Source organism: Neurospora hispaniola, assembly GCF_033458365.1.
Source record: "Neurospora hispaniola strain FGSC 10403 chromosome Unknown B0T23scaffold_3, whole genome shotgun sequence".
NCBI lineage: Eukaryota > Fungi > Ascomycota > Sordariomycetes > Sordariales > Sordariaceae > Neurospora > Neurospora hispaniola.
Genome location: NW_026944408.1, coordinates 2,871,212 through 2,882,624, shown reverse-complemented (window position 1 = coordinate 2,882,624; position 11,413 = coordinate 2,871,212). Strand labels below are relative to the sequence as shown.

At 49.8% G+C, this 11,413-nt stretch overlaps 3 protein-coding genes across 3 annotated transcripts; 1 reads left to right on the top strand and 2 right to left on the bottom strand.

Annotated features, from left to right (window-relative positions):
• Nucleotides 1-1,316: 1,316 nt before the first annotated feature.
• On the bottom strand, nt 1,317-2,329 carry B0T23DRAFT_377565 (uncharacterized protein). Its single transcript, XM_062837036.1, has 2 exons — nt 2,132-2,329; nt 1,317-2,076 (listed from the first exon to the last, which is right to left on the bottom strand). Exon 2 carries the CDS (start codon nt 1,997-1,999, stop codon nt 1,664-1,666), a length of 336 nt encoding a protein of 111 aa, XP_062694257.1. The 5' UTR covers nt 2,000-2,076; nt 2,132-2,329; the 3' UTR covers nt 1,317-1,663.
• Nucleotides 2,330-5,876: 3,547 nt separating this feature from the next.
• Nucleotides 5,877-7,744, bottom strand: B0T23DRAFT_118899 (Tricarboxylate/iron carrier). The gene is made up of 4 exons (XM_062832001.1): nt 7,454-7,744; nt 7,128-7,261; nt 6,926-7,020; nt 5,877-6,849 (listed from the first exon to the last, which is right to left on the bottom strand). Exons 1-4 carry the CDS (start codon nt 7,555-7,557, stop codon nt 6,160-6,162), a joined length of 1,023 nt encoding a protein of 340 aa, XP_062694256.1. The 5' UTR covers nt 7,558-7,744; the 3' UTR covers nt 5,877-6,159.
• An 866-nt stretch (nt 7,745-8,610) lies between these two features.
• B0T23DRAFT_118784 (uncharacterized protein) lies at nt 8,611-10,771 on the top strand. Its single transcript, XM_062832000.1, has 2 exons — nt 8,611-9,128; nt 9,187-10,771. The coding sequence occupies exons 1-2, from the start codon at nt 8,704-8,706 to the stop codon at nt 10,610-10,612; spliced, it is 1,851 nt and encodes a 616-aa protein (XP_062694255.1). The 5' UTR covers nt 8,611-8,703; the 3' UTR covers nt 10,613-10,771.
• Nucleotides 10,772-11,413: the final 642 nt, after the last annotated feature.

Genomic DNA, 11,413 nt, shown 5'->3' with positions numbered 1-11,413 from the left:
GAAGGATAAAGGATTATTTAATATACTAAATAAATAAAGATAAATGATTAGCGACTATTAAAAATTAATTTTGTATAATTAAGAATTGTTAAAGAGATAGAAATTGATTATTTAGCTTAACGAAAAGTTAATATTCTATTAATCTCCCATCCTATTTCCTTATATTCGATCTCCTTCTTTTTCTATTCTTTTTCCATACTAATTGTCTAGGTTTGCTTAATTTAGAAAGTACTTCCCTAATCCTGTATACTTTGAAAATTTTTGAAAAAAAATTATTGCTGAAAACCAATGTATATATTCCCATATACCACCCCAAATCACCGCCCAGATGGATTACATTAATCCATCTGCGCGCGGCTCCCGCTCTTCCTAATTCTTCCTTCTACATCACGCTTTACATAGGAATAATATTATTACTTTTACATCAATTGCAGGGTTGTTCTTTGAGGCACAAGCAGACCTTATCAGAATTACTTTCAATAAGGACTACCGGTAACCTATATCTTATTTATCTAAAAAATAGATACTTATTAGTAAGGAGTCTAATTGATGTAGTTTAATGCCTATTGAAGTTGGAGGCTCCGTATCCGATTGGAAATTAGAGGTTTTTTTTTGGGCGGACCTTTTACGAAAACCGAGGCGATAGAGAATTTTTTTTATTGCCCAAATTCCAAAGGTAGCTCTAAAGAGAACTATTAATAGTGCAAGGAAAGGCATTCTTCTAGTCTTTTTAAAGCTACAGACGAATTCAACCAATTCTTGTTCCTGTACATCGTTTAATGCTCGCGGCCGGCCCGGCCGGGATGCAATAGCAGTGCTCTCGGATTGATAGGCGTAACGAATTTAGTCTTTAGAGAAAGAAGGGAGTAATTAGTAGATTTGGCTTTAGCTTATTTTAATATTAAAATAAAGAGTTCTAATTCTTACCCTATTTTCGACGGAGAGTTACTTCCTCCCGGAAGAGCCTTTTGGTCGAGCCATAGTAAAGATGAAGATAATGAAGGTAGTATTAATGTAAAAAGATTAGATAAATAAACTTCGATATCCTTTTCTATAGAAATTTGGTGGTGAGTGATATAGTGGCGACTTCGCTTCTATCTTGGTAGTGGCGGAAGCCTTTTATCCCTGTCGGTACGTGACAAGGGGGTTTTACTTTTGCACGCAACCACAGTAGTAAGCAATGAGAACAGGATCCCCAGGGTCCTTGCCGCCACCAAACAGGGCTTCTCTGGTGCAGGACCAGAATGGGACAAGGAAAGATATCATTTCCTGGTCGGTGTCAGACTATCGCCCAAATAGTGCACACATGGTATGAAGTAAGGCCCACTGCCACTCATCTACATAGACAAATCCCAAACGCACAGTGATACCGAAACCGCCTACCAGGCAGGTCCTTCAGCTCCGCAACAGTGGTGGTCTCTGCCATTGCCTCCCTGACTTCATTGTCGTCGAAAATCATGGATCAGCTGCTGATTCAAAATATCAACATAGTTTGAAGAACAATGTCTTTCCGGCTTTCTTGACATTGTGAACATATCGAAAGTCGTTTAATCAGGCCTCGTGTTTTCAAAGCCCAGACGGAGTTCGTTGCGGACCAAGATGGGGGCTCTGCCTCCCAGCGGGCAGTTTCATTTTCACACACACACCACCCGTCCGCGAACCATCACTTTCGGATAAATCCTTCCCCCCTCCAGAGGTTGTGAACGGCGCTTGCCCAGGGGCCCGGGTCTCCAGGTGGCGCTGTAAGGAAAAGACCCATTTGGTTGAGGGCCCGGCATTTGGGGACGTTCACAATCACCACTCGACCCCATGTACAGTACTTAGTCCCAAGCAGATCGATCTCCACCCATGAGTCCTGTACAACATTCAAAGTCTGGAGATCACGAAATCCCCTTGGGCCTTCAACATGAGAACAGCCCGCAAAACCTAGCTTGACAAGCCGCGAGTCCATAAGATGAAATTTGCGTACTAGTGCAATAGCTTCTCCGCTTTCTTCCATCTACACTACGCTTTCTTCATCGAAGTTGGTGTCTGTCCGAATAGCAACGGGGGGCTGTCGCCATGCCGTGCCGGGGTCTGTAGATCGGTTGGTTGGCCAGGGACACCCGATGTAATAGTGCGTGCACCTGACCTAGACATGGTGGTTGCCGACAGGCGGGCCAGGCCACCACCATCACTCTCAACGGGAAGACAAGCGAGGGGCGAGATGCGTTGTGATAATGGTAATGGTGGTGGTGGTGGTGGTGGTGGTGTTGCACCTGGAATCAATGGCGGGGCAAGTAATGGAATATCACCACCTTTTCTGTAGGGATTTTGACAAAGAGAAGATAGACGTTCATTCACAAGCCAACAACAACATTTAGAAACATCCAATGGATGAGCAAGGCCCAGACATATCCAGGGTTATCGATATTATACGTTACACAAGACGCGATGGTAACTGCCCAGGCCGGATTCTAGCGTCAAGTCGTGAACAAGGGACGTTAAGGTTCCTGCGTTCTGCAATCCCTGCGACGATTCGCGTGGAAGCATGTTGGACTTGGTCTGCTCTTTTAAAGATACATATATCAAGGCAGTGTGACTTTTCACTCGGGCAAACCACTAGGTCACCAGTAGGAATCAAAAGAGATCCAGCGATGTGACTTTCGAAATCTTGAGTTTGGTTCGTAATAAAGATGTTCACGTTCTGAAAGTGCAATGGCGTCACGGGGAGTAGTGTACCTGCAAGATGTATGTATCAGCAAAATTACGAAGGGCTAGCGCCGGAGCCAATGCTCTTTCCCTGCAAGTGCACACGGCACGTCCCGTGGCTGTAGTTTGCCTGCCAAAAGGTTGACTTTTCGGTCACTTGAACTTGTCGGTACCGTCATGTATCGTTAATGCATGTTCTCCGAGACGGGCATTCAAAGTTCTTGTGCGAAGTGCGTCTGCAGCTCCTCCAATCACTTCCCACACCCTTCCCTCACTTCCCACGCACTCTTAACAAGCAATACTCGGGATTAGAACTCGGCTACAAAACAACCTTTTCGTTGCAGAAAGCAATTGAAAGTCCGGGTTCTAGTAATGTATTGGTCAAAATTGATATTCATTTGTCTCCTTTATCTTTATGGCCAGTTGTGGTGTTGTTCGCTAGTGGGAAAGTTGAACATGTTTTGGAAGAAAAATGTTAGGGGATGGGCACTATATCTTTCTACAAGTTCTCTGTACACTAACGTTGCTGGATGTGATTTTGGAACTTTCGCACACCATTGACTGGCCTGCTTGTTGGGAATCTAGCCGTTACAACTGAACCACTTTGATTATGGGATTCTACCGGCCTCCTGGATGGTTTGGTCGTGACTTGTTTTCTCAAAGGCTCTATTCATGCGTGCAATTCATAGATTTTGCGGCGGACTTGGCCATATGGACCAAACCTCTTCCCTCCCACTGGATTTAGCAAGTTGGACAATTTTGCGGACGAAGATAATGAATGATGCAAGGCGATGGATGACAAAGTGTCGCGTTTGGTTGCCTTATGATGCAAATGCGTATCCACAGCCAAGTGTCTCCCATGCCTCTGAGTCTTTTCAGTTGAGAAAACTGTTCTTTTCATAGTAAGCTCTTTGTCAATCCCGGTTTCGGAAGACATGTCCTTGCAGGAGTGGCAAAAAGAAAAACCTACATCTATGCCTCTATGTCTGTGCCGCGCTTACCGCCCACTGCTTTCTATCTCCGATGATATCGGTACTCTTCGGGCCGGTGAAACGGGAAAGTGTGTCCTTGCACTTCACTCACCACCTGTCCCTCTGGAAAGTGGGCATGTTTACGCCTTCCTCTTGCTCTAAGCTCATGTGAAGAAACGGTGTCCTCTGCTCCTTCCTGACTTTCGGTCGTGCTGCATACCTCCATTCCTGCTGCGAGGCAGATAACTCCTCAATAAGAAAAAGATGGATTGAAAAGCTTTCTAACAATACTGATTGAGACGTTTTACAGCCTTACCGTTCTGGAGGTGGTAAATCCATCGAGGTAACGTGGTAATGGTGGTATCAGCGTAAAATTTCGATTTTCGAATTTTTAGATATCGAGTGTTGTCATTGAATTCGAGCATCCATGCCCTCACCTCTACGTCGATAGAATTGCCATGGTGGGAGAAGCCATCATGGAATAGGATCAAGCAACTTCTGTTATAAGGAAACTCGTAAATATACCGCCAACAACTTCGTCTTGCCATTTACTATCCTCTTGGCTATTGGTATCGACTTTCGTCAACTCTGCAGTTCAGGCATGTTCTATAGGTTGAATTGGCTTCTACTGCTTCTTGTTATCTCTCAAATATCACCCGTTCGCTTCCAACTGGGGTCTCTGTTCTGGACCTTTCTGCCGATGTGCAACTGCACGAAGAATCATAGATCTGGTTATTTGGTATCACGCCTGCTCGGCCACTAAAGCTCCTTTGGCTTATTATCTCGTGTCGACGACATCAGGCATCGTATCCTGCTAGAAGAGTACAACATACAGGCTTGTGATACAACTCACGTCGACGGGAAACAAAAGCTAAGGTCAAGAACAGCAAGGAGGCTGAACAACAAGTAGTCAGGACCATAGAACTAGGTCATTAAGTATAAGTAAAAAACTAGAGCCATCTCCTACATCTTGAAGCTTTCGGCCCTGTTCTTGCTGGGGAAAAACGAATCGACCAGGAAAGATGGTCCAGGATGACTTGTCTCAAGTCACGCAAGCCTCTAGATCCAGGACCAAAGACTAAATCTAATCAGGTCCAAGCCCGGTCGCGATGCAAGTCGAGGCCCAAGGCCAGGTCAAGTCGATGATCTTCCATGGCGGTGGCTATAACACGAAACTCAACAGCCATGGCAGTTGTAAAAGGGGATTTGTAAGATGCTCAACAAAACTTGCTGCTGTAGCTCAGCAGCACTCGCAGATGGTCGTATAGCTCCAGGTCACCTCAATTTCAGGGCCTTGCCGACTACAGGCCCTTCATCCGACGGTTGATAAACCACGAAAATCGACCACGACCATGATGTTTCAAGATTTTACAAACAAGAGATTTGAAGAAAAAGGCCAGCTTGGCCTAACCTGCGGCATCTCAGGGGCATTACCAATCGGTTGGACAGCGCCACCTGGCGTCGGGATACCTTATCGATGACACGACCAAGGCCAACCAAAACCGTTAACAGTTCAACCTGCCCAGGCCGCAGGCCCAACTTTGCAGTGAGGAGACGATGAAGCAAGGAACTGACTGAAGCACGGCAAAAGCATGTCAAGCAGTGTCAAGTAACCAAGCAGTGCCACGAAGCACAACTTGTAGCTTGTAAAGAGAAGAGGAGTAACATCGGGTGAGGTGATACAGAGCATTACTGGGTCAAGGCGGAGGCAAGGAGCTACTCAGTGGTCATTGACCAAGTTTGAAGAGCAGTCATAGCAAGGTAAGCCGAACCTCGGTGAAAACCAGCCGGTAACTGGAGGAGATAAAGCCCATTGCTTTCGAGAAAAATAAGTCGGAATGACAAAAACGCACTGCGGAAAGATTTTTGGAGAGGCTCCGAAGAAAAAGTTGCTTTCTTTTGAGGGTGACGGCCTTTGTAAGTGTGCGTCATGGAAATAGGAGAATGAGGTTAGGTAGCGTACGGGTGCCGGACCCTAGGTAAAGCCCTGGACTCTGCCCTAGCTGCATCCGGTGCTATCAGCATTGTCAGCTTGTAGCGGTATTGGACATGCATACCTGTAGTGATCAAACTCCACGAAACCGAACCCAAGGGGGAACATCCGAGGGCTGTCAAAAAGATGCCTGGCCAACGGGTCCGCAACTAGTATCTTGGGGCATGGAGGAGGAGGTTATAGGACCCACCTCTTGATGACCAAAAAGCCATTGCTATGACATCAAGCAAAGGGAAACAGGAGCAACGCGAAAAAACCCACAATGCAAAAGAGAGAACAACACAACCAAACGGAGAAGGGCAGAGGCAAGGAAGCAGAAAAAAAGAACTGACCAAATCAACATAGCTTTTCAGGATATCGCCGCCGTCTTTCGCCGCTGCCGCTGCCATATGAACAAGAAAACTCCAAGGCTATGCCGCCCATTGTGTGCACACTTCTCCACGGTCCTCCATCTTCAAGACAGAGGCATCCCACCAGAACCCGCCCGCTCCCCTTCGCCGCCTCTTAGATGCCACGGTTGAAAACAACCAAGCCATCCTGACCACCACGGCCCTTGAACTCTCCCTCCAGCCTATCCGCCTCGATCTTCTGCATCTGGGGGAACGCCGCCAGCGCCAACGGCAACACGGCATAGCTGGTCACCAAGATCAGACCGAGGTTAATCGGGGTCGTGTACCTCGGGTTCCTCTTCAACCACTGGGTAGCCTGGAGCCTAACCAGCACAAGAGGAGGGATAACCATGATCGGGCTGCTGTTGAGCACTCTGCTGACGGCCGTCTCCGCCACGGCAATCGTCGCCGCCTTCTTGCTCTTACCCAGGCTCTCCACGTCTCCTTCGCCCTTGCCCTCCGCGACCAGCTTGGCCTTGTCGGCGGCCGACAGGACCGGGTACACGTCGATACCCGTACGCATCTCCTCGCCGCGCATGAGGAAGACGTTGAGGGCACCGGCCGAGGCGACGGCGGCAAACGGAACCAGACGGCTGAGAATCAAACGGGTCGAGGGCGCCAGCGACTTGAGGCGCGGGACAACGCTGTTGAGACCGACGGCCACGCCGCAGGAGGCGCCGACGGCAAGGAAGTAGGACTGGGCGATCTTGGACCAGCTGAGGGGCGAAGACTTGTTGGCGTTGGAGTAGTTGATGGCAACGTTGAGGGATTGGTTGGCTATTTGCCAGGCGATGGTGCCGCGGTTCTGGTTGTGGAAAAGAGTTAGCAAGAGGAAGATGTAGGGAGAAAGAGGTAGGGAAGGGGAAGTGTTTTCAACTTACACCAAGGCCAGGGGTCAACATGCCGGCTGTTACGACCAAATTGGAAAGGACGAAGCAGGACATGCGGAAGGGGAGAAAGACCTTTTCTCCGGTATCTGTGTCATTTTTGTAAGCCTACGTGTCTTTTCCCCTCCTAATGACTTAGGTTACAGGTATGTCGACGCAGCATGCGTCCAGGAGTATGTCGGCGGATGAAGCATACCGGGATGGAGAGTAGAGTCGACGAGCTTCTTGGCCTGCCACAAGTCGGGCGTCATGGACTTGATCTGTCCCTGCTTGTAGGAGACGAGGAGCTGCTTGGCTTGCTCGAGACCGGCATTGCCAACGAGAAGCGTCCTGCGAATATGGCGCGCACGTTAGCAAAACATTCTTTGTCCCGTTCTGAATCCAGCCCTTTATTGCTCCAAAGTTTGCGCCAACAGGAGGTCGCAAATGCGTCATCTAAGCAGCATGTACGGCCCCCTCTTCCGGTCCCTCCTTCCTCCCTCCTTGTAGTCCCATCCCCAGTTTAGGTGCGGTTATGCTCACCTCGGATCGGTAAGACCAGCGGTATGCCTGACGCGGCCCCAGTAGGTGCTCAAGTCATACTGCGAGTCGGGAAGCGCGCGCGCGCCGGGCAGAGAGGCGGACATGGTTATTTGTGCTCTGGGATGGGTCGAAGACGGTGTGTTGTCAAGGAGTGTTTGATGGCGTGAATAGTGCGCTCTCTTTGCGACAAGAAGAGATTGAAGACACTTTGTGTTTTGTCTGACGGGCGGCTCGACGGCGACGATGTCGGAGAAGAACAAACAAACAAACAAAATGAACTTCAAAACAAGAACAGAGAAAAGTAATAAAGAACGAGAACGAAGACCGAAATGGAAATAAAAGCAAAGCGGTGTATGACTCCTGCTTGAAACAAACTATCAACTCTCCTTCGACAAGAGGGTTTTGTTATCTTGCCCCGGTCGCGGCAAAAATAAAGCGGATCCCGATCTCGGGGACGGCCAGGTATCCCGGTCTCGATTCAGGACCCCGGAACGGGACCCCAGATGATGTGCCGTATCACTGTCCCGCCTGCATTTTTGTACACTACAATGCATGTGTACTGGCTGACTGGGCGGACTACATAGTGAGTAGTGTGAGGAAACGACACAAGACGACAGACAGTCAGACGGGATTCTGTATCTGGCACCGTAAGTAGCCAATTCATGTCATTTCATGTCGTTTTGCCCCGAGGCCAGAAGTTGATGGGGAAAAAAGACGAACACCGGCGGAGGAGGGGCTCTGAACCGGATTGCGGGGCGGGCAGATGTCGCAGCGCGGCGGCCAGACGCGGTCCAAAACTGAACCCAAGGGTTGCACGAGGGTTGCACGAGCCAAATGCCCTGATAGCGACAGGGTTGTAGTGTACATATGTAAATCGGGATTGGGCTCTTCTAATTGGCTGTATTCCCCGGTCGATGATTCCTTGGATGGGCGCAACTGACGCCAGCGCCGTCATCAGTTTCCGCGATGCTGCTTCCACTCTCCTCCCTTCCGACCTCTTTCTTCCCTTGTTGCAATCGATAACTCGTGATTCCACATTTGTTTGATATGCTTGAACTTCCATCAGTGCCGTTGTAAGCTTCGTTTCCTCGAAGAATACGACCACACAAACCGTGTGACATTGGACCGATGTGAAGCAAAACACATCGACGAACCATCAACACTCTTAGGTTGCTTAGCCAGCCCAGATAGGAATCCCAGCACTTAGACTACCTAAACACCAAAACAGACCATATCAAAGAACCCACACAATGGCTCCAACCGATGGCCGACCCGGCCAGCCCTTCGACTTCGGTGCCTTTCTCCTCCGCCATCTCCCATTCTCCTCATCGACGACCCCTCTCCAAGCCCTGACCTACCTCTTGGGCATCTGCCTCTTCAGCATTTCCTTCCTCGTCTTCCTCAACAGCAGCGTCTCCTTTGTCATCACCGACTTGATCGGCGTCAAGCATGGCGTCGGTGACATCGTCGGTACCCTCGGCTTCGTTGATGAAATTGTCGCCTTGATTGCCTGCCCTATCTGGGGTCTGGTGTCTGATCGTGTCGGGGTAAGACATGTTGCTGTCACCGGCTATGCAATTATTGGACTCTCGCTGCTGGTGTTTGTTCAGGCAACGAATGTGTACCCGCAGTTGCTGTTGGCGAGGATTTTCTTTGCTGTCGGAGCTACCGCTGCGTAAGTAATGTTCAGCACGGCGTTCCACGACAATAGCTAATTATCATTGGTGACAAAGGGCGACCATGGTTACGGCAATCCTCCCTTCGTTGTCCGACGAGACTCAGGCGCAAACAGATGTTGTCGAGAACCCCCCTCTGAACCCAAGGCATAGCATAACACCGTCAGTGGCTTCTGAGGTTACCATTACCCCTGATCGGTTCCGCGATCACAGCACCTCCGAAGCTGGCTTCAGATTTGATGGCACCCAAGGGAAACCCGAAGGACGTGGGAAGCCGTCCGCGCTGGCTGGCTACGTAGGGCTCTTCACAGGGTGCGGTGCCCTCGTCGCTCTTTCGCTCTTCCTCCCTCTACCGGCACGGTTTGGACACATCAAGGGCGTCACTGTTGGTCAAGCCGTCCAGTACAGTTACTACGTCGTCGGCCTCGTCTCCTTCCTCGTCGCCATCTTCGTCTTCTTCGGTCTCCGCGGCATCAAGGGTGAAGAAGGCAAAGGATTCCGGACCCTCTTCGGGCTCAAGCGCCGAACCGACGACCACTCAGCACCTTACTCCTCCAAACAAGTCTACCCCTACCTGCACCTCCTCCGCGACTCCATCCGGCTCGGCCTCACCGACTCCGACATCGCCCTCGGCTACCTAGGCGGCTTCGTTGCCCGCGCTTCCACCGTCGCAATCTCGCTCTTCATGCCCCTCTTCATCAACGCCTTCTTCATCCGCAACGGCTTCTGCCAAGGCTCGCCCAACGACCCTTCCCCGGAGCTGAAAAAGGAATGCCGCCAGGCTTACATCCTCTCCTCCATCCTCACGGGCGTCGCCCAACTAATGGGTCTCCTCTGCGCTCCTCTTTTCGGTTACCTCTCTAGCCGCAAGTTCACCAAGCAGAATAGACTCAATTATCCCATCATCGTAGCCACCACCTTTGGCATCGCCGGCTACATTGCCTTCCCCCACCTTAAAAGCCCCGAGTACAAAGACAAGGATGGGCGGGGCGGCAGTCCTGTCGTCTTCTTCCTCGCTGCACTTATCGGCATCAGCCAAATTGGCGCCATCGTCTGCAGCTTGGGTTCGCTAGGACGCGGCGTGCTGAAGGTGGACGTAGTCAACGTGATCACGCATCCGCACCGCGTCGACAGGGACAGCGAAGTAGCTACTGTTACTGAACCGGCTGATAGCCGCAACGAGACAGCACCTCTTTTAGAAAATCCGGGGGCTTTGCCAGAGGATACGGTGTCAAGAGTGAGGCTGAAGGGGTCCGTGGCGGGAGTATACTCGTGGTGCGGAGGCGCGGCCATCTTGTTGCTGACGAAGGCGGGCGGGTACGGGTTCGATGTGTGGAGCACGGGGACGCCGTTCTATATGATGGCTGGGTTCAATGTAGTTTGGTTGGTGGTTAGTTTGGGGATTGATGCGGGAAGGTTTGGGTTTAAGAGGAAGAGGGGGGGAGTAGTGATATATGGGCATCAGGTGCCGAGTGGCTTTTGAATGTTATGGTGGTTGTAGGGTTGTGTGATCCAGGTGGGCGAGGATAGGGGGAGGGTGGAAGTCGTTGATGATGGTTATGATGTATGCTTATTGCCGCGAATATGTATTATTTATGCTTAAGGGAATGTTAACTGTTGCATGACTGCCGTTGAAGCCGCGATCGAGTACTGCTAATCTTCCAGGCACATGGTGACTCACTCTTTAGTTTCTACATCCAACTATCTTTTCCCATCTTCATATGAAACTAGCATCTCCCGAGAACCAAACCTTCCACTCTCCAAGTTTGCAACACATAATCCTGGAGAAAAAAAAGAGAACAGACAAGGAAAGACATAATATAGAGTGACACGACGTGCTCCGTGGACTCTCACCGACCCAACTACCGGAATCTCAATCACTGCCTAGTCTATTCCAGGGAACTGAAGACGACATTCCAACCTTCGGTCGAGTACGTACCGAATAATCCCTCAATCGAGAAACTTAGGTTCTTCAAGTTTCAGGCACCTAGCTGTACATACAAGTAGGGCTTATTATGCAAGTACTCTGTACGAGCCTGTACCACCGACATAGAGCATCAAACGTACAGATGCGCGCATGTAACTAGATGCAGGATGTCAGAGTTGAATTCAAGGATCTAGAATCATCTATCGTGAGGAAGCAAATGGGAAACTTTATCACTGGGTCTCTCGCAAATGGATTGTGTATTACCACTTACTTGGGTGATGTGCAAAGTCGGACTGAGTATGGGGTTCCAAGCCTCTATAGATTCGTCCTTGTCCGAGATATGAAAGCCAGTATGAG